Source organism: Pristiophorus japonicus, chromosome 2, assembly GCF_044704955.1.
Source record: "Pristiophorus japonicus isolate sPriJap1 chromosome 2, sPriJap1.hap1, whole genome shotgun sequence".
Classification (NCBI taxonomy): Eukaryota; Metazoa; Chordata; class Chondrichthyes; family Pristiophoridae; genus Pristiophorus; species Pristiophorus japonicus.
In genome coordinates, this window is record NC_091978.1 from 244409269 (window position 1) to 244432720 (window position 23452).

At 45.9% G+C, this 23452-nt stretch overlaps 1 protein-coding gene across 1 annotated transcript in view; it reads left to right on the forward strand.

Moving 5' to 3' along the window:
• mad2l1 (MAD2 mitotic arrest deficient-like 1 (yeast)) overlaps positions 1-18176 on the forward strand; it is a 39024-nt gene extending 20848 nt beyond the window's left edge. The window contains exons 4-5 of the mRNA XM_070871109.1: positions 9188-9291; positions 11931-18176. Of these exons, the coding sequence (XP_070727210.1) occupies positions 9188-9291; positions 11931-12094 (268 nt within the window). The 3' untranslated portion in view covers positions 12095-18176. The remainder of the gene's footprint in view (positions 1-9187; positions 9292-11930) is intronic.
• Positions 18177-23452: the final 5276 nt, after the last annotated feature.

Below are 23452 nucleotides of genomic sequence, written 5' to 3' on the forward strand. Positions count from 1 at the left end.
TCCCTCTGTACTTCAGCACTTCGCAATTTTTCTCCATTTAAATTATAATTTGCTTTTCTATATTTCTGCCAAAATGGATAGCCTCATTTTCCCATTTATATTCCATCTGCCAAATCTTTGCCCACTCACTTAGCCTGTCTATATCTCGTTGCAAATTTTTTGTGTCCTCCTCGCACATTGCTTTTCCTCCCATCTTTGTATCGTCAGCAAACTTGGCTACGTTATACTCAGTCCCTTCTTCCAAGTCATTAATATAGATTGTAAATAGTTGAGGACCCAGCACCGATCCCTGCAGCACCCCACTAGTCACTGTTTGCCAACTGGAAAATTACCCATTTATCCCGACTCTCTGTTTTCTGTTCGTTAGCCAATCCTCTATCCATGCTAATATATTATCCCCAACCCAGTGAGCTTTTATACTAACTCTTATCGCTCTCCCCCCCCAGCCCCCAAACCCTTCTGTGTCCACCCCTGGGGGAAAAAACTCTCCCGCACATCAACTCCCAACTGTCCAGCCTTTGGCCCTCCATTCACCATGACATTTCTGCAGTTTACCGATCTGCTCAACCACACCCTCACCACCGCCTTTGATGCCCTAGTCCCATTAAAACAATGACTCTCTCTCACCCTGGTTGTTCCCCTGGTGCAGTCCTGATCTTCGCTCCCTTAAGTCCAAGAGACATAGGGCCCAAGTTTCCACATGATTTGCGCCTGATTTTTAGGAGCAACTGGTGGAGAACGGACTATCTTAGAAATCGCAATTCTCCACATTTTTTTTTCTGCAGTTCTAGTCAGGTAGAACAGTTCTACTTTGGAACAGAATTTTTTCTTCAAAAGGGGGCGTGTCCGGCCACTGACGCCTGATTTGAAAGTTTCCACAGTGAAAACGTACTCCAAACTAAAGTAGAATGGAGCAAGTGAAGATTTTTGTAGAACTGAAAAAATCTGTTCTACACATTAAAAAATCAGGCGCAGGTTACAAATTAGGCGTCCAGAACGAGGTGGGGGGCGGGGGAAGGGAAGTCATTAAATTCTATAATAAATCCTTATTTATACTTCTGCAAATATTATACAAATAAATCCAACCTGAATAAACATTTATAAGCAAAGAAAAGATTAAATAAACCATCTTCCTACCTGTGTGAAAGTGCTTCAGGCAGGCCTTTCGGGACCGAAGGCTGAACGGGCCGGCCCGAGACTTCGGGCAGGGGCCGTCCCCAGCACCAGATTTACAGGTAGGTGGCGTCGGGTCGGGGGGAGGGGGGGGGGGGGGGAAGGGGGAAGAAGAGGAAGAGAGAGAGAGAAGGAGGGGGTGGAGAGGGGGAGCGGGGGGGTGGACAAGGGGAGGGGGGGGGGAAGGTCGGATCCAGTCCGGGAGCGGGAGTTGGGTAGGGTCCAGTGGGGCGGGAGTCAGGTCTGGTCAGTCGGCGGGGGGGGGCGTGGGTGTCGGGTCTGGTCTGGAGGCAGGGGGGGTGGCGGGGAGCGGGTGTCGGGTCTGGTCTCAGGCGGAGGCGGGGGGAGCGGGTGTTGGGTCTGGTCCGGAGGCAGGGGGGGTGGCGGGGAGCGGGTGTTGGGTCTGGTCTGAGGCGGAGGCGGGGGGAGCGGGTGTTGGGTCTGGTCCGGAGGCAGGGGGACTCGGGTGTCGGGTCTGGTCCGGAGGCAGGGGGGGGTGGCGGGGAGCGGGTGTCGGGTCTGGTCCGGAGTCAGGGGGACTCGGGTGTCGGGTCTGGTCCGGAGGCAGGGGGGGTGGCGGGGAGCGGGTGTCGGGTCTGGTCCGGAGTCAGGGGGACTCGGGTGTCGGGTCTGGTCCGGTCCGGAGGCAGGGCGGGGAGCAAGTGTCGGGTCTGGTCGGGGGGGGGGGAGCAGGAGCTGGCCGTGGGAGGAGCCTTATTCACGCAGCCCCAGTGAGGCCATTCAGCCAGGGCTAGGGGCTGCGTGCTTCGGGCCCCTCCCACACAGTTCGGCGCCTGGAGCTACTGCACTTGCGTGCCGACTGTAGCGCGCATGTGCAGAGGTCCCGGCACTGTTTTCAGCGCAGGGACCTGGCTCCGCCCCCCCACAGCTCGTGCTGGCTGCGCCGAGAGCCAGAGGACCTGCAAGTAGGTGGAGAATACCGAGGATTTTTTTAAGCGCACTTTGTGGCGCGAAAAACGGGCGTCCAGGTCGGGACTGCGCCGTTCTAGGCGAGTGTGGAAACTTGGGCCCATTGACTTGAACAGATATGGCGGAAAACTGGTTTAGCCATTCACCGCCAGATCTGGCTGGACCACATAAAGCACGATCGGATCCTGCTCTCGTCTGCCAAAATCGCTCACTCTTCGAGAATCATTCTGGAATGTAAAGATAAACCCCAGCTTCTATTCTCCACTGCTAACCGTCTTTTTAAACCCCTCTCTCCAGTCTCCACCCTCATCTCCGACAATATGTGTGAGGAGCTCGTGGACTCTAAGATTGAGACCATCTGTTCGGCTGCCTCTACCTCTTCCCTTCCTTCCCATAGCCCACTGGGCCAAACTTCCTCTCAGGATCTATCCTGCCCTAGCCCTGACCTCACATCTTTCTCCAGTTTCTCTGCGATCTCCCCTCATAACCTTACCAAGCTCATCCTGTCCATGAGAATCACTTCCTGCTCCCTTGAACCTATTCCCACCAAACTGCAGACCACCCAACTTCCTTTTCTGGCTCCCATGTTAGCTGACATTGTTAGCGGTTCACTCTCCTCGGGTACTGTCCCCCTCAAATCTGCCGTCATCACCCCTTTCCTCAAAAAAACCAACCCTTGATACCTCCGTCCTTGCAAACTACCGCCCCTTCTCCAACCTTCCTTTCCTCTCAAGTCCTTGAACGTGTTGTTGCCTCCCAAATCCATGCCCAACTTTCCCGCAATTCCATGTTTGAATCCCTCCAATCCGGTTTCCGCTCCTGCCACAATGGCTCCCATCATAGTCACAAATGACATCTTTTGTGACTGACAAAGGCAAACTATCCCTCCTCATCCTTCTTGACTTGTCTGCAGCCTTTGACACGGTTGACCACTCCATCCTTCTCCAATGTTCCTCCAGTGTCGTCCAGTTGGGTGGGACTGCATTTGCCCCTTGTTCCATTCTTTTCTATCTAATTGTAGCCAGAGAATCACCTGCAACAGTTTATCTTCCTGCTCCTACATAGTTACCTCTGGGGTCTCCCAAGGATCTATCCTTGGCCTCCTTCTATTTCTCATCTACATGTTGCCCCTTGGCGACATCATCTGGAAACAGCGTCAGTTTCCACATGTATGCTGATGACACCCAGCTCTACCTCACTACCACTTTTCTCGGCCCCTCCACGGTCTCTAAATTGTCAGGCTGCTTGTTCGAAATCCAGTTCTGGATGAGCAAAAATTTTCTCCAATTGAATATTAGGAAGACTGAAGCCATTTTTTCTGGTCCCTGCCACAAACTCCGTTCCCTGGACACTGACTCCATCCCTCTCCCCAACTCCTGTCTGAGGCTGAACCAGACTGTTCGCAACCTTGGTGTCATATTTGAACCTGAAATGATATTTCGGCCACATATCCGCAGCATAACTAAGACTGCCTATTTTCACCTTCGTAACATCGCCCGTCTCCGCCCTTGTCTCAGCACATCCGCTGCTGAAGCCGTTATCCATGCCTTTGTTACTTCTAGACTTGACCATTCCAATGCACTCCTGGCTGGCCTCCCACATTCTAGCCTACATAAACTAGAGGTGATCCAAAACTCGGTTGCCCGTGTCCTAATTCACACTAAGTCCCATTCACCCATCACCCCTGTGCTCACTCACCTTTTTGGCTTCCGGTTAAGCAGCGCCTCGATTTCAAAATTCTTGTCCTTATTTTCAATTCCCTCCATGGCCTCCCTATCTCTAATCTCCTCCAGCCCCACAACCCACTGAGATGTCTGCGCTCCTCAAGTTCTGCCCTCCTGAGCATCCCTGATTATAATCGCTCAACCATTGCTGGGCGGGCCTTCTGTTGCCTAGGCCCCAAGCTCTGGAATTCCCTGCCTAAACCTCTGTGCCTCTCTACCTCTCTTTCCTCCTTCAAGACACTTCTTAAAACATAGCTCTTGTCACCTGCGCTAATTTATACATATGTGGCTCGGTGTCGAATTTTTATCGTATAATACTCCTGTGAAGCGCCTTGGGACATTTCACTATGTTAAGGGTGCTATATAAATACAAGTTGTTGTTGGATTTCATAAATGTAGATATCAATTTGAAAGGAAGGTTTGAAATTGTGTCCAAATTATTATTGTTTGGAACAAAAATAGGGAATGCTGGAAACCCAGCAGGCTTGGTAGCACCTGTACAGAGAAAAGACTGGTTAATGCTTTGTGTGTAATTCCTCTTTTCATTTCAACTGAATTGTTTGAACAGAGTTGTCACTTACTGTTTTTTAGACAGTGTACTTTCTAAACGCTATCAATCCACAATTTCTATGTAGATATTTTTCCTACTATTATGCTTGCCAAATTATTCCATAATGTATGGACAAACAAAACGTCGTAAAATCCCAGTAGGCTTGGGCTCTTTGTAATAGCTCAGCAGCACCACCTGCAGGAACTTGGTAGTAAAGTACCAATTTTGAAACTGTAGATCAGGCGGTTTGTAGTTTTACAAGGTAAAGGATGAGGACTTCATTCGGCCCTCCTTAGCTCATATATCCTGATTAGCCCTATAGCTCCCCTTCCCCATGTGTCCAGTTATTTCTTAAATAGTTCTAGACTTTTTGCTCAACTGCTCTACTCATTTTATGTGTGAAAATGTATTTATGACATTGGTCCTAAATGTGCCTTTTACAAGATTGAAGATGCATCCTCTTATCCTATTCTCAGTTTAGTTTCCAGATTTACCTTTGTGTGCTGTTTATTACCTTACGTACTTCTGAGGTCACCTCAATCACCTTTCAAGGCTATAAAACCAATGTTTCTCCACTTGTTTCTCATACCTCAGGGCTTGGAATTTTCCATGTATCTTGACCAGAACTGGACACAGTATTCAAGGAATGGTCTGACCAGAGCACTGTGTAGTTTGATTCTTTTTTACTGAGTTGTACTGTACTGCTTTGGCTGTATAGTTCAGCATTCAAATGTTCAGCCATGACCTCATTGAATGGCGGTGCAGACTCGAAGGGCCAAATGGCCTACTCCACCTATTTTCTATGTTTCTATGTAATTTGCTTTGTTGATTGCTGCTCTGGTCAGTTACATGTCCGATTTAGCAAAGCCCTTTGGTCTCTTGTAGCTATTTCAACAGTGCCTCATGGTGTACTTGTGTACTATTTCTCCCCCCAGCCCCCCCCATGTTCAGTACTTTATACTTGTCCAAGTTAAATTTCATCGGCCATTGAACTATTAATTTGCATTTTTGTCCAACTCCTCAATCAACTGCTCTACCTAGTTTGGTATCGGCTACAAATCTGAGCAATTGAGTTTCTGAATCCAAGTCATTAAGGTAAATTTAAAAACAATAGGGCTTGTAACTCAAATCCCTGGGGCATCTAAGTCAGTACTTTAGGCAGCCATGATTCGTTAAAAATACCTGTTGCTTTCTACACAGCAATAAATTCCTTGTATTCAAATTTTACCCTGAATCCTTCCTGCTTTGAGCTTCGTTTGGAGCCTTTCCTGCAGAATTTTATCAAATTCTTTTTGGAGGTCCCGGTGAAGTGTAATACCTTATAATAAGGAGGGAGAGGGATTAACTTCAGTAATTGGGAACAGCAATTGAGTCTTGATAAAGAAATATGTACTAATGTTGTTTGAATCCAAATTTTGAGAAGAAAACTCGATTGATATTTTGAAATACTTTGCCTGGATCAGTTATGTGTTTATAGCCAGAGTCCTGTTTGTGAGTGGGTTTTAAATGCTGACACATGAGAATGTGGGCAAGTTTCAGTGGTACAAAAACAAGAGTCTGAAAAGATCTCTCAATCTTCTGTATTTAATGCGACTAGGGAGAAAACAGCATTCAATCTTCATTCATTATGTCCATCAACAATTATATTTTTTTAAATTTAAAATTAAGGTGGGGAAGGGTTGGTAATTAAAAGGAACAGATGCGAGCCGTGGTGGTAGAGTTGGGAGAGGTGACCAAAAGCTTGGTTGATTGGTTTTGAGAAGGTTTTTAATAGTGGAGGCTTTAAGGAGGGAGTTCAAGAGTAAGGCTAAAGACTCTGCCAGCAGTGGGGTGAAAGGAGGAGGCCAGAGTTAGCCTAGGATGAGAAGTGGAGAGATTTGAAGATGAGGACAAGGAATTTAAATTCAATATTTTATATGATGGGAGTGATGGATAATTGGAATAATGGGCCCAAGTTTCCACATGATTTGCGCCTGATTTTTAGGAGCAACTGGTGGAGAACGGACTATCTTAGAAATCGCAATTCTCCACATTTTTTTTTTCTGCAGTTCTAGTCGGGTAGAACAGTTCTACTTTGGAACAGAATTTTTTCTTCAAAAGGGGGCGTGTCCGGCCACTGACGCCTGATTTGAAAGTTTCCACAGTGAAAATGTACTCCAAACTAAAGTAGAATGGAGCAAGTGAAGATTTTTGTAGAACTGAAAAAATCTGTTCTACACATTAAAAAATCAGGCGCAGGTTACAAATTAGGCGTCCAGAACGAGGTGGGGGGGGGGGGGAAGGGAAGTCATTAAATTCTATAATAAATCCTTATTTATACTTATACAAATATTATACAAATAAATCCAACCTGAATAAACATTTATAAGCAAAGAAAAGATTAAATAAACCATCTTCCTACCTGTGTGAAAGTGCTTCAGGCAGGCCTTTCGGGACCGAAGGCTGAACGGGCCGGCCCGAGATTTCAGGCAGGGCCTGTCCCCAGCACCAGATTTACGGGTCGGGTCGAGGGGGAGAGGGGGAGGAGGTCAGGTCGGTTCCAGTCCGGGAGCGGGAGTCGGGTCGGGTCCAGTGGGGGAGGGTCGGGTCGGGGGGCTGGAGCGCGGGTCGGGTTGGGTCCAGTCGGGGGGCCGGGGAGCGGGAACAGGAGCGCGGGGGGGGAGGGGGAGGGCGCGGGTGTCTGGTCTGGTCCGGAGGCGCGGGGAGCGGGTGTCGGGTCTGGTCCGGAGGCGGGGGGGTGCGGGGAGCGAGTGTCGGGTCTGGTCCGGAGGCAGGAGGGAGCGGGTGTCGGGTCTGGTCTGGTCCGGAGGCGGGGGGGGGTGGGGGGGGGGAAGGGAGCGGGTGTCGGGTCTGGTCGGGAGGCAGGGGGGGGGGGGCGGGGAGCGAGTGTCGGGTCTGGTCCGGAGGCAGGGGGAAGCGGGTGTCGGGTCTGGTCTGGTCCGGAGGCGGGGGGGGGGGGGAGCGGGTGTCGGGTCTGGTCGGGAGGCGGGGGGGGGGCGGGGAGCGAGTGTCGGGTCTGGTCGGGGGGGGGGAAGCAGGAGCTGGCCGTGGGAGGAGCCTTATTCACGCAGCCCCAGTGAGGTCATTCAGCCAGGGCTAGGGGCTGCGTGCTTCGGGCCCCTCCCACACAGTTCGGCGCCTGAAGCTACTGCACTTGCGTGCCCACTGTAGCGCGCATGTGCAGAAGTCCCGGCACTGTTTTCAGCGCAGGGACCTGGCTCCACCCCCCTACAGCTCGTGCTGGCTGCGCCGAGGGCCTGCAAGTAGGTGGAGAATACTGAGGATTTTTTTAGGCGCACTTTGTGGCGCGAAAATAGAGGGGCGCCCGTTTTTTTTCTTGTGGAAACTTGGGCCCTTAGTGTGGGACAAGATATGGGTGGTTGAATTTTGGACAAGCTGGAGTTTATGAAGGACGGGAGGCTGGCAAGGAGAGTATTGGAGAAATCAAATCTAAAGGTGACAAAAACCTGGATCAGGATGTCAATGGGGTAATGTAAGGCTAATGGTTGAAATAAGTAGTGTTGGTGTTGGATATTGGATTTGAACTTCAGGTTGGCATGTACAGGGTGGCAAAGTTTTGCAGTCTGATTTAGCCTGAATTGTCAAGGAGGGGGATGGAGTTGGTGTTCAAGGAGCTGTGTGTGTGACAGGGGTCAAACCTGGTTTCAATCTTCCAGTGACCAGCTGGAGGAAGTTTTGACAATGTCAGACAGGCAGTCTGGTAGTATAAAAGTGATGTCTCAAGCGAGGCGGTGAAAAGGTAGAGTTGTGTTGTCGGCATATATATATGTATGGAAGCTGATCCCACACCTGCAAATCCTATCTATATGCTACCCTTCAGTAATGATGAAGAGGTGTAACCAAGCATAGATTCTTGGGAAATTCGAGAGTTGACTACGGGACGGAAAGAGAAGCCAATACTGGAGATGTGCTTTCTTCATGGGACAACGAGGAATGGAACCACACTAGAACAGTCCCACAGAACTAGTCATTATAGGAGACCTAATGGAGGAGGATGACGTGGTTGACCATATCAAACACTGGGCAAGGTTAGGTTGAGGAGGACAAGGAGGGATAATGCATCGCTATGACAGAAGATGCAATTTGTGGCTTCAGCTGTGCAGTGAGAGGGGTGGAAACCAGGCTGAAGGTATGTAACTTGAGAGTTTTTAGGTGGTAGAGGTGTCATGATGTGTGGAGTTTGAGTTAATCAGGGATTTGGAGAGGTTTTTTTTCTTTGGCCGAAAGGTGAAGTTAGTGCAATTGGAAATAGGCTGGGAAATGTGTGTGATAAGGGAGATCAGAAATTATTCAGTCATATTGGTGATTGGGTTCTTGGTCGTGCCCCTGATGTTGGTGTCCCAATCCTACTAATAGATTTGCAGGATCTTGCGGAGGCAACGTTGGTGGTACTTCTCCAGTGTTTTGAGGTGCCTGCTGTACATAGTCCATATATCTGAGCCGGTCGGGTATTACTACTGCTCTATAGACCATGAACTTTGTGCCGGGTTTGAAGTCCTGGTCTTGTGAGCTGAAAAAATGAGTGGCTGGCTCATGGACTGTAGCATTGTCATCATTCTAAGAGATGAAAGGGGAATAAAGCTTATATCGAGACGGAAGGGAGGCAGAAGAGTCTTGGCTCCAAGTTAACCTCATCAAAATATTCCCATTTTAAGATTTGCAGCACGTGTGCTGTTTCAAAGAGAGCTTCAGTTTTCAATATTGACTAAATAAAGATCAGGAATATTGAGATTACTGATTGTTGTTTGGCCAGTACATTGCTTTCAATGTAATAATTGTCTCATTGCAGCCAAGCAAGGGAGAAATCTGAGAAAGCGATTCAAGATGAGATTCGGTCCGTCATTAGACAGATCACTGCTACGGTGACTTTCTTGCCTTTGCTCGACACTGCATGTAAGTGAATATTTTTCTTGGTATTTATATAAGGTATCAAAAGATTTGTTCCTGGTCATTTTGGTTTTCTTCCCCTTCTGGACCCTTCAGCACTACACCACTAGGCCGAGGGGACTGGCAACCAACCTGCTTCCAAATCTGTTAATTGCTGTAGTGTATAGCGAGGTGCTGAACGAGAGCAGTGCTCTGTGAATTTGTTTTCCAGCTCATGGTTCTGTCGGATTATGTCCAGCTTGTGCTTGGTTTCTTTTTCCAAACAGCAGTGCTTGGTTTCTTTTTCCAAACAGCAAAGCTAAGGTCAGCACCCTGCCATGTGGGGAATTTGCAAAGAATAATTTTATATTCTGCCCTCCATAATACCATTTGTTATACAGGTACAATGTCCAGAATCCTCGCGTCTGAGTCTGTGCCAATTTTTGGGTTTTTCCGGATTTCAGACAAGAAAATTAATAGTCTGAAATCCGGAATCGTCGACCGAATCTGTGCCGGTTTTTGAGCAGCGAGGTCTGAAATCCAGCACAGGTTCGGTCGAGGCTTCCGGATTTCAGACTACTGATTTTCTTGTCTAAAATCCGGAATCCTCGACCAAATCCATGCCGGATTTCGGGTTTTGCCAGATTTTGGACCTCACCGCTCGCAGATTCCCGCCACTTCTCGATTCCCGTGGCGCCCCCCGGCGCTGCGCTTTGTACCGGTTTCTTCGTCCCTCACTGCCCGATGTCGCCATCTTGGCCGCCTCAAAAATGTCCGGTTTTCAGACACTAATTCCGGATGACTCCATCTGGGATGCGCAAAATGTCCAGTTTTCGGACAATAAATCAGGATTCGGGATGTTGCACCTGTATATAATCTCTCTGATGTAACTTTTTTTGTGAGCTGTATTAGTTTAGGCTTGGAATTTCTTACTATACTTTGTTTCTGTTCCAAGTTTGACGTACCTCCCCATACCACCTCCTCTGAGCCCCTCAACAGAACCTGCTCCTGTAGGCTGTGGAATGTTGCCAGATCTCGGATTCAGCATCATTCTATTTCCTCTTGGTGTCCAGTGAGAGAAAGCAAGGGAATGCTGTCGGGGGAAAAAGGTTATTTCAACACACTTCGAACAAGCGAGAGTGCACTTTTAAAATATTGGTCCTACAGTTTTAATAGTTATTTATCCTGTAGCTTCTTCCCCTTCCTGTATGTAAATGCCCGTCTTTCACACACACATGATCTACATTGGCAGCTGAAATTGGGAACTCGCTGCATGGTTTCACAGTAAAATATATTTAGTATTCCTGAGAGTAGTCCTGGCTCAAAACTTAGTGAAAGACTCTAAAACACACATCCAATTGTAGAGGAGCCTCTCCCTTTGTTACAGTAGGTCTTTGAAGACTTTCAATGTTAACGTTGGACCAATCTTGAATAAGTCAGAGGTCAAAAGGCTAACTGCATTTCTTATTTTTGTTGTCGTGTTGGTAACATTTCTGAGCAAAATATCGTAGAGAAGCTGAATTAATAAATTGTATTAACAGTATTTCAACATAATAACATCAAGCTATTTCAGAAATCATGGGTAGTGGGAATTTTCTTGCCCAGCAACTATTGCTTGATTTAAATTATTTTGTTCTGACCGTTCTAAAAAGCAGCTGAAATAATTAGTATCAGTTACTCATAGTTGATGAAGCATACAAGCTCTAGGATAATTGGTTACTGTGAAACTTGGTGTTGGTTCCTTGTCAATTTATTAGTGTTAAAGGTTGAAGCTTTGACTTGTCTGAGGTTTATGGTTTGGTTTTCTTTGTATTTGGATCTGTAGGGAAGTTAGTTATCATGTAAGAAGGAAAAAATGGACAACACACATTCCATGGATGGAGCTGAAGTATCTGAGGTTGAAGTTGAAAGAGACCTAGGAGTTTTAACCAAAATCAGAGTGCAAGTAGGAGATATCAGAGGAAGCAACTGTGTAGTACTCTGCTCAGATCGCACTTTGAATACTGTGTCGAGTCACTCAGACACAAGGGAGACATCTATATGTTGGTAGTAGTTCAAAGAAGAAGCATGAAACTAATCCCTAGTGCCAAAAAGTCTTGAGTTATGAAAAAAACTAGAGGAACTTGGGCTTTTCAGCCTGAAAAGGGAGCATTGGAGTAGTGATCTTGTAGTGATGTACAAGATAGTAAACGGTATGGAAAAGGTAAATCTGGAAAACTACTTCAATTTAAATTGCGAGAATAGGATGAGGAAATATTTTCACTGGTCAATACCTGGAATGGATTTGTGGATAGAATAGCAGAGATTTTTTTAAATATTTGCTCCTGGGATGTGGGTGTCACTGGCCAGAATTTATTGCCCATCCCTAATTGCCCTTGAGAAGGTGATCGTGAGCTGTCGTCTTCAACTGCTGCAATCGTTAAATGAAGGAGGGAGTTGCAGGATTTTGACCCAGTGACGATGATAGAATGTCGATATATTTCCAAGTCAGGATGGTGTGTGACTTGGAGGTGATGGACATTCAAACCCTGGAATCATTTTGAGTGCTGAACTGGGGAGACTTTAGGATCGTTCTGGATGGCTGAATGACTTTACTCGTCTGTATTTATCTTGTGACCGTACTGTCAATGTTTTCATTTCAATACAACTCATTGTTGGTTTTACAGGTTCTTTTGATCTTCTGATATACACAGACAAAGACCTGGAGGTACCAGAAAAGTGGGAAGAATCGGGGCCACAGTTTATTAACAACTCCGAAGAGGTTCGCCTGCGATCTTTCACCACCACCATACACAAAGTGAATAGTATGGTTGCATACAAAAAAAATTAATTCTTTCTAATGGGCCACAATGTACAGAATTGTTGCTCTTGTACAGTAAACTGTTTTTGTATAAATTTGTTTCATTGCCAGTTTGTGGATACTTAGGAAGAACACAGTAAAGCATCTAGCTTGTATTTGTCCTTAATCTTTCTATTTTCTATTTTAAAACTGCAGTTCCCCATAGTTAAAGAATTTTCTTTTTAACTTTTGCTTCCTTTAGTGTATAATTCAAAATTGTTTTAACAGGATGAATTATTAAGATACTATAGTATTTGCAGTAGAGGCCAGTTTCAATAAGACGTGGGTTGTAGACCTGAACTTCTAATTCCCGCACTTGCTTCAGAGTCTGGGGACTGCTGATGTTACACTGGTGATGCTGTTAACCATGACGACTTTGCCCGCTCACACTGCCTGTTCACGTTCTAGGAATCAGAATTGCATTGCATTTGATTCTTGTGCATTTCAAATCTCTCTAATACTAATGTTGAATGTTCAGTGTACCAGCAGCAGACCATATGACAGCATCAGCTCCTCTCTGAAAATGTAGATACCATCATAACAAATTAGTTTATTTAGTTCTTACCCACATGTCAAAATAATTCCATACTAACTGTGGGGCACTGATGTTTGAAATACTTGTTTTCAATCTTTATTTTTCAATCCAATGTTGTCATTGTAGGATGTATTTCAATTTTAAAATATATTTGGATATTTGTGACATTTTTTAAGGTGAATAAAATCACTGCGGTAATGACTAGGTAAATACTGTCTTTTCTAATTAAGGGAATGATTTCAATGTTTATTTTGAAGAATAAAATATTTGCTCTTAAACTCTAGCACATTCCAGCTCTGCAGAAGTGGACTGTAATGAGCACTTTTCAATGTTTAGGCTGATGTAAACTTAGTATAACCTCAGTGTGTACTACAGGCAAAAACATCAGTTCTCCTGAAGGAAAGACTCAGTCCATCCTTCATCTTTCCACAATGTGTAAACATAACTGGCACCAGTTAGATGTTTCGTCCATCATTTGCTGTTGAAACTTGTTAATATGCTATACTATATTTTTCAACATTTCAGGTAATATGAATAGAAAACTAGTTAAATTAAAATCTTAAATAAAAATATCATTCTGGAAATACATAGCATCTTAAAAAATGAAAAGCTAAGTTAATACTTTATGACTAGACCTTTTCAGCGCTCATCATTGCGGAGTAAATCAGACTGCAACTTCTGTCGTCCGCACATGCGCAGTTAAACGCAGAAATCCGGAAGTTGCTGTCTGATTTACCCTGCTCCTCCATATGCGTCACTACATTGGTGCCTTGCTGATAGATTCAGCATTCAAACACAGGAAGGGCTTGAAATTGCGGTACTTGCCCACTATTATGTGTGAAAAATTGAGTGCTGGTGCATTCAGGTGTAAGTGAATTTTTAATGGCATCATTGATAAGTCTTAAATATTGCCAAACAACCTCTCTGGCCCTGAAAATGTAATTTATAAGTGTGGAGTGTCACTCCTTCAGAATTGAATTATTGTTGGTGATTTTTTTTTTTTAAATTGAAACTTTTAAAAATTCTTTCTGTCTCTTATCTTTCAATCCCATCTTTCATTCGCTCTCTTCAATTTGCTTTCTGTACATGATTTTACATTGAATTAAATATTCTAATTTATACTTTCTGGCTTAGACTGCAGGAGAACGGGGCGCTAACTTTAAAAATTTCGTGGCAGGCGCAAAGGCTTTTGAATTTCTTCTAAATTGGGCTTTAGCGCCCCTGGCGGGGGTGGTGGTAAATCAAACGCTAATTATCGCAGTGGGGTGCCACCACCAGACGCTATTGAATTTCAGGTGACTTGCAATCATTCACACTGGCTCTCATTCCAGCTCTTAAATGGGAGGTTGTTTCAATGTGCAGCTGCTCATTTTCATCATTCCTGGAACTGAAGTCAATCTGAGAGTAAGTGAAACACCCCGCGGCTATGGTTGTTCCCAATCCAAATCCAAGGGAGAAAGTTCATTGGTTCACTGACGTCGCATTGGTGGCAGCAGTGGAGCAAAGAAGGGAAGCACTATTCCCAGCCAGTGAAAGGAGGCCATTGTCCCAGGTCTTCAAGGTAACGTGGAGGGAAATGGCACAGGAGGTCTCGGCCAGTAGTGTCGTGCAACGCAGTCTGACACAGTGCTGTAAAAAAATTCAATGACCTCAGTCGGATGGTCAGGGTGAGTGCATGCTTCAACAGGTCCTACATATTAGCACCTGAACCTCTGCACACTGCGCGAAGCACCACTCACCCACCAAACATCTGCACCTACTCAAGCTCACATCCTCATCTCGTGCCTTGACTACATTCACAGCTTTCAATGGTGGCAGGCATATCTCCCAGATACATAGCTGGACTCTGACTCGCACATTCCTTTCTTTTGCAGGCCAATATGGCACACAATAGGAGGGAGCAGCAGAGGACAGGCGGTGAACCTTAGCTGCAGCAGATGGTAGGCGCGTGGCCGTCAGCGACGTCGATCCTGTTGGGGGTAACAATGGTATCTTCATCCCCTCCTTTTTCATCCCACTTCCCCCTCACACCAGAAGGCTTTATCACTTTCCAACTCCTGATACTGTCTGCATTCCTTGTTCCATTCCTGCCATCACCTTAATGAAAATCTTTTGCCTTTCAGATAATCACCAGCCTGTCCCTGAACTCATCCCTCCCCCCAAATGAGTGATGAAGGAGAAGAGGAGGGCCCAAGGACCACATCACTGCATCTCTCACCTGCAGGCACCACCCCAGAGACTGGCACTACGCAACCCCAGAGGCAAGCTTAGCAGAAGCGTCTGGGCTGGTGATGCACCGGGGACAAGCAAGCTGCAGCAAAGCCAAGGGGAAAGGGTAGCTTGGGAGCCTGCTCCCTGGAGGGAGTTCGCGCGTGAGTTCTGTAGCACAGAATTCAGATGAGGACCTCGATGGGGGAGGCGTTCACAACAATGATGATGGCCATGCACTCCTGTTGTCTTATGATGACAGCATTCCTGATCCTGCCACTCCATCATTGCACTTGTCGCTGCCTGTCATCCAGCCAACCCAGACCGCTGCCGCCCAGCCTGAGGTGGTGCAATCTACAGCCAGGTCTTCCAGGCCAAGAGTTGGTTGATGGCGCCCTACAAGGCCATCTGTAGTCTCTGGCCCTGACACTTAGCAGCCTTCCACTAGCCGTACTACAACCACTGGGGAGACACTATATAGGAGCAGTAGAATAGGTAAAGGCAGTGTTAAGAGGGGATTATAAAGTTTTGTACAAGAGTGAATAGTAAATGTAATTGTTTATATATGTGGTTAATGTTAGCGGATAACATTTGAATTGGAATGTTGCATATTTGAAGCTGTCTCATTTCAGTTTTGGGGCTGTGATATGAAATGAGAAATTGATGTAATGATGGGGTCATGCAGAGCAACCAGGAATTGGGCTGAAATTCATTGGAAATGAAGTCTGATGGATGGTTGTGGATTGCCCTTGCAGAAGGCCGATTGAGTGCCCGTCTCCTTCGTTGCTGCTGTTGCTGGTCCTCCTCCTCTCCTGAAGTGGTGGAGCTATGCCTAGTGGCTATGGCTGCGCTCACATGATGGCCAAGTTGTGCAGCATGTAACATGACGACGAATAGGGACGCCCGCTCAGTTGAATACTAGAGGACTGCTGAGCGGCCAAGGCAGCAGAATTGTTACTTGAGCACTCCGATGATCTGCCCAATGATGTTCCTGGTGGCAGCATGGCTCTCAGTATATAAGTGCTGGGCAGGAGTGTTGGGGTTGCGGAGGGGAGTGATGAGCCAGGTGCAGAGCAGATAGCCCTGGTCTCCGAGCAGCCAGCAGTGAGCTTCGTATGGTGGCTGGAAGAGAGCTGGCACACCGGTCTGGCACAGGATGAATGCATCGTGGCTGCTGCCAGGATAGCGGGCATTGACGGTGAGGATTTGGCGGGTGTGGTCGCCTTTATGGTTACAGAATACCTCAGGATTCTTATGCGGTGCCTGCAAAGCGATGTGGGTGCAGTTAATGGCACCCTGCATCATGAGGAAACTTGCTCTTCTGGTAAAGCCATGTAAAGTCTGTCCGGTGATGGGGAAGGAAATGTGCTTCCTCCTTCTGTAGAGAACATCTGTGACCTCATGGATGCAGCAGTGGATGGCAAACTGGGAGATGTTGGAGGTGTCTCCTGTTGCACACTGGAAGGATCCACTGGCGTAGAAATTAAATGCAATGGTGACCCTGACTGCCACTGAGAGCGCTGTCCTCACCCTGGTCTGAGGTTCGAGGTCTGGTTGCAGGAGGTGGCAGAGCTCTGTGACCACATCCTTGCTGAACTACAGACTTCAAACACACTGTTCCTCAGTGAAATTGATGTTGGAGAACTGCTGCTGGAATACCTCCTGTTGGCCCTCCTCCCTCTGCCACATTTTGCCTACTTTCTCGGTGCCTCCGACGGCGACGCTGGAGCATGAGGTGCAGTGCCAGCACCGCCCCCATGAAATGATATAAATGTTGGACTTTCAAATCTGCCCTCAATGAAAGTCGCGAATCTTTGAGCCAGAACACACTTTCAATTGCAAATCACCCAAATCTGTCAAAACGCCTGTCTGCCTATGTGAAGCTAAGAACGAAACATCATTGGCTGACTAAAACTAAACTGGATACAGGCGCCTTTAAATAGCGCTTCTCTAACCAACATCTGACTGAAACCCGACTTCTGAAGCTGTAGTCAGTGCCAGGTGCAAAACCAGGGGGTGAGGGTCAATTTTTGTTCCGGTGGGCTGTGCACGGTGATGATGTTAGCATCGACAGGTGCAGCAAAGCAGGGCGCTACATCTTACCGCCGCTGCAAAACCTCGACGAATTTAGTGGGGGGTGCTGTCCTTGCTGTGCCCGGTCACAAACTAATTTGCGCAAAGGAGCTCAAGTTCTCCAGCGTGTCTCAGTGAGGATTCTTCATTCTGGTTGATGAGACACGCTGCTGCTTGACCTCTCATCGAGGGTGCTGTGCTGAAAAGGAACTCTAAATACAATGGGGGAAAATTGCGGTCGGAGGCTTCCTTGATACGAACTCCTCCGACCCGAAAAAAATCTATGAAAGTACCTGGTGGTCCCAGAGGAACATAGAGATCCCATTCAGGCCTAGATTCGTTGCACAGTGCATGGGACGATGCCTTTCAGGTATAAGCTGGAGTCACGTGGGCCCGGACCACCAATCACCATGCAGTATTCTCCTTGATAAAAATGGAAGCTTTGTACGGACTCCCATTACTGTCAATGAGAAACACCACAATAAATAAATAAAACACCTATTTAAAATTAAATGTAATTACATGTTTTAGAACAAAATGTTTTTTGGAATTTTTAAAAATGTATTTTAATAGTGTTAAAAATAAACTTACCTTAATGAACAGGGTTTTAAATATAAAAATGAGTGTTTAAATTTTAATTTTTATGTTTTAAAACTCCGGCTCTGGTTTAAAAAAAATAAGCAATGCGTAAGAGTTTGAAGGACATTCACTGGGCTTAAGTTGGGCAAATAGCCCAATTTCTCCCGCGCAGATGTCCTTCCTGCGGGGGTGAGCAGGATCTGTCAAGAGAAATCTTGACCGATCGGAAAAGCTGTTTTTTGGAACATGCGCATCACACCCTGAAAACCGGCTTTTGCGAGGCCTCGTGAAATTTAATGTGGAAATGTGCAAGATAATACATGTTGAGAACATGAACACTAAATGGTTAAAGAGTTGGTTCAATTACACAAATCTTTTAAGTTGGTGAGCTGTTTTTCAAAGAAATAAGGACATGGAATGTGTTACATATGCAGACTATAGATATACTCTCTGTGTAGTCACTGTATAGTTGCATAAGATGGAGACTTGTTTACCTGATGTACTATCAATAAGGTTTACACTGTGTATATACATGCTGGCACCACTAGAGGGTGCAATTGGTTGAGGCTGGGATTTCCTGCCCTGGTGGCAGAGGCTGTATAAAAGGAGAGTCACCATGCGGCTGCCTCACTCTGGAGTTACGAATAAAGGACCAAGGTCACTGCAGTTTGAGTCCAACACATTGCCTCGTGGAGTCATTCATAGGTACATTACAGACATAATAGAATGCGAAGTTTCAGAATATTGACCCAGTAAGGGCGAAGGAACAGTGATAATTATTCAAGTCAGGATGGTGCGTGCCTTGGAGGGAAACTAGCGGGTGACATTGCTGTGCTTATCTTGGTGGTAAAGATCATGGAGCTAAGCGGTGCTGTTGAAGTTGGCTTGGAGATTAGTTACAGTGCATTCTATAGATAGCATGTACTACAGCCAAAGTGTATTGGTGCTTGAAGGGATGTTTATTGAGTTCAGTTGCAGGGGTGCCGATCAAATGGGCTGCTTTCTCCTGAATGGTATTGAGTTTTATGAGTGTTGCAGCAGCACCTATCCAGGAAAGTGGTGTGTATCAAACTGATCTCAAGTTTTGTAGATGGTAGTAAAAGGCAGCAGCCCCCCTACTTGTGGTCTTTTAATATTGCTGCTAAGTACAATTCAAAGTTGCTTAATTCTAATTCGGATAATTCAAAATGTTTTAACATTAAATCTCCATTTTACTATGTTATTTACATTGCTTAATTCAAATAATTGGATAATTCAAAAGTTTTAACCACTAACATTGAATTATCAGGAGTTGCCTACAGTGATAGACCTATAAATTCTGCTGTAAATTTGCTGGAGAGCAACAGAGCCCTAAGAGAAACAGGATAAACTTATGGCAGGAGAGTAGCAGAATCGCTGCAGAATTTCAGGACCATAACACTGTGTCATTGCAAAATGAAATCAGTTGAGCCACGAGGTGGTGCTGTCCCAGTGTTATACAATAATCAAGGATTATGTTTCTACTCAGTTAACTCAAATTATAATTATTTCATAAGTGAGTTGGGTACAAGTACTGAAATACTTATGATAACAATAACCAAGACTCTACCATTTAAACAAGTCACACAAAGCTAGTGAAGCCCTGGTGGATATAGTAGCTCTGATTTTGCGATCCCACAAAAATTGGAGCTGCACATTCCTGCATGGCGGGGAAGAAAGTACAGGGCCATATGGAATTTTGAAAGGTCCATCTCGCTTATGAGGAAGACTTTTCTTTTCCCCACTAAACCAGCATTTCCCCCTGAAAGAATTACTGAAAGGAGCAGCGTAGGCAAAACTGTCCCTTCCAGTGATGAAGCTCAGGAGGACCCGCTATGAGCTATAGCAAATTATAGAATTATAGAAGTTTACAGCACGGAAGGAGACCATTTCGGCCCATCATGTCCGTGCCGCCCAACAAGAGGCTATCCAGCCTAATCCCACTTTCCAGCTCTAGGTCCGTAACCCTGCAGGTCACAACACTTCAAGTGCACATCCAAGTACTTTTTAAATGTGGTGAGGGTTTATGCCTCTGCCACCCTTTCAGACAGTGAGTTCCAGACCCCCACAATCCTCTGCGTGAAGAAATGTCTCCTCAAATCCCCTCTAAACCTTCTACCAATTTAAATTTATGCCCCCTGGTTGTTGACCCCTCTGCTAAGGGAAATAGGCCTTTCTATCCACTATATCTAGGCCCCTCATATTTTTATACACCTCAATGAGGTCTTCCCTCAGCCTCCTCTATTCCAAGGAAAACAACCCCAGCCTATCCAATCTGTCCTCATAGCTAAGAATCTCCCCTCCCGGCAACATCCTCATAAATCTCCTCTGTACCCTCTCTGGTGCAATCATGTCCTTCCTGTAATGCGGTGACCAGAACTGCACGCAGTATTCCAGCTGTGTCCTAATCAGTGTTTTATACAGTTCAAGTATAACCCACCTGCTCTTATATTCTATGCCTCGGCTAATAAAGGCCAGCATTCCGTATGCCTTTTTAACCACCTTATCCACCTGGCCTGCCACCTTCAGGGATCTGTGGACATGTACTCCCAAGTCCCTTTGTTCCTCTGCACTTTTCAATGTCCTACCATTTAATGTGTATTCCCTTTCCTTGTGAGCCCTCCCCAAATGCATTACCTCACACTTCTCTGGATTAAATTCCATTTGCCACTATTCTGTCCCCCTGACCAGTTCATATCTTCCTGCAGTCCGCAACTTTCTTCATTATCAACCACACAGCCCATTTTTGTATCATCTGCAAACTTCTTAATCATGCCCCCTATATTCAAGTCTAGATCATTGATGTATACCACAAAAAGGTCACCCTCCTGCAAAGACAGTAGCAAATGCTACCTGGAAGGGCATGGAGCAGGTCAGTGCTGTATTCCAGATCTGCCGGACCTGCGAGTGGTTGCGTAAAATGTTTTCAGGCATTCACAGAAATGACGGGTAAAGCAGATTCTCCTTTGCACATATGCTGGCTCTTTGCTCGTGGAAGGTCTGACACACAGGATCGGCTACTCCCTTCCCTCCACAGGATACAGAATGAGGAAAACATGTTTCTCTTTTCACTCTTGAAGGTGCAGGACACATTTGCACTGGGGCTTCCAAACATTATCTTCCTCTGTACTGAATGCACACAGCATTCGTAACAAGATAGATGAGTTGGCGGTACAACTAGAAATAAATGGGTATGATCTGATGGCCATTGCAGAGATGTGGTTGCAAGGTGACCAAGGCTGGGAATATTCAGGGATATTTGACATTTCAGAAGGATAGGCAGTAAGAAAAAGGAGGTGGGGTAGCTCTGTTAATGAAGGATGAGAGTGCAGTCATGAGAAATGATATTGACCCAGAAGATCAAAATGTGGAATCAGTTTGGGTGGAGATAAGAAATAGTAAGGGAAAGAAGTCACTAGTGGGAGTAATCTATAGGCCCTGCAACAGTAAGAGTATAAATCAAGAAATAATGGTGACTTGTAAGAAAAGTACTGCAATAATCATGGATGATTTTAATCATACCACATTGGACAAAGAAAATTGGCAAAGGTAGCCTTAAGGATGAGTTCATATAGTGTGTGCGGGATGGTTTCTTAGAACAATACGTGTGTAACCAACCAGGGAGCAGGCTACTTTAGATATGGTAATTTGTAATGAAATAGGATTAATTAATGATCTCATAGTTAATGATCCTCTAGGGAAGAGTGATCAAAGCATGTTAGAATTTCAAATTCAGTTTGAGGGTGAGAAACTGGAGTCTCAAACTAATGTCCTGAACTTAAATAAAGGCAATTGTTAGGTATGACGACTGAGCTGGCATAAGTGGACTGGGGAAATAGATTAAATGAGCAGTGGCAGACATTTAAGGAGATATTTCATAACTCTCAGCAAAGATGTATTCCAGTGAGAAAGAAAGACCACGAGAAGGATGAACCATCCGTGGCTAAGGAAGTTAAGGATGGTATCAAATTGAAAACAAAGGCATAAAATGTTGCGAAGATTAGTGGTAGACCAATGGATTGGGACATTTTTAGAAACTCGCAAAGGACAACTAACAAAAAATAACAGAGGGAGCAGATAGATTTAGAGTAATCTAGCAAGAAATATAAAAAGAGACAGTAAGTGCTTCTGCAGGTATATAAAAAGGAAAGTGTAGCTAAAGTAAATGTTGGTCCCTTAGAGGATGAGATTGGGGAATCCGCTCCGATGGATGGGCCACATCTTCCACATGCACGATTCGAGACTCCCAAAACAAGCGCTCTACTCTGATCTACACAGCAAGCGAGTCCTAGGTGGACAGAGGAAACATTTCAAGGACACCCTCAAAGCCTCCTTGAAAAAGTGCAACATCCCCACCAACACCTGGGAATCCCTGGCCCAAGACCGCTCAAAGTGGAGGAGAAGCATCCGAGAAGGCACTGAACACCTCGAGCCTTCACTGGGAGCCAAGCGCTAACAACGGAAGGAGCGCAAGACAACCCAAGCACCCCACCCACCCGTCCCTTCAACCACCGACTGTCCCACTTGTGACAGAGACAGTCGGTCCTGCATTGGACTCATCAGTCACCTGAGAACTCATATTAGTGGTGAAGCAAGTCATCCTCAACTCCGAGGGACTGCCAACCAGAGAGAGAATAATGCAAAACGGGGAAATGGCAGAGACTTTGAACAAATATTTTCTATTGGTCTTCACGGTAGAAGACACTAAAAACATCCCAATAATAATAGTCATGGGGCTATAGGGAGGGAGGAACTTAGTACAAATAGTCACTTTGTTGTTTTAACGCTTTTCTGTTCCTTCTGTGCGTGCGTCCTCTGTACTCCTCCCCCCGTCCAAAACCAGAAACGAAAGTGGGGCTCCGCAATTAGCCGACCATGTCGTTTCTCCGAGCCTGTGGCCGGCGGCAAGGTGAGAGAAAGAGCCCGGGGGGGAAAGAGGGAGAAAGAGGGCGGGGTTGTGGTGGGTGGGAGAGAGAGAGAGAGAGAGAGAGTCTGGAAGGGGGAGGGTGAAGAGAGAGAGCTGGGGAAGGGGAGGGGGGGTAGTGAGGGAACTCGGTGAAGATGGATCATGTTCTTCCAACTCCCTTTACACCCACACCTGATTTCTCAGAAAGCTTGGTGCGTGTGTTACAAGGGACATCATTGGAGTGGATGAAATCCAGAAGTCAAGAAAGTGTCACTATTCACTTAATACCCAATAAACCTGTAAACAATTCGCACACACTGCCCCATCTGTGGGGGGGGGGGGGGCAGGGCAGGGCGGTAAGGTCATACAGTTGCGCTGGGATAAGGGACTTCGGCTGGGGGAGGGATGCACTTCCATTGGGGTAAGGGACTTCGGCTGGAACGTGGCAGTGTTTTGTTTGGTTGTTCTAGATCTGTCCTCTATGGTTTCACAAGTCAGAATGGATCAAATTACAATTTGCAGTCAGTCAGAACTTGGGTTGAGCAGTTCAATTTACATTAGTACAAATTGTTTTAGGAACACAACTATCACTAGAGAAAAAGTACTAGGCAAACAATGGGACTAAAGGTGGACAGCTCCGCTGGGCCTGATGGCCTGCATCCTAGGGTCTTAAAAGAAGTGGCTGCAGAGCTAGTGGATGCATTGGTTGTAATCTACCAAATTTCCCTGGATCCTGGAGAGGTCACAATGGATTGGGAAACTGCAAATGCAATGCCCCTATTCAAGAAAGCAAGAAACTATAGACCAGTTAGCCTAACATCTGTCGTTGGGAAAATGCTGGAGTCCATTATTAAGAAAGCAATAGCAGGATATTTAGAAAAGCATAATTCAATCAAGCAGTCAGCATGGTTTTATGAAAGGGGAAATCATAGAAACATAGAAAATAGGTGCAGGAGTAGTCCATTCGGCCCTTCGAGCCCGCACCACCATTCAATAAGATCATGGCTGATCATTCCCTCAGTACCCCTTT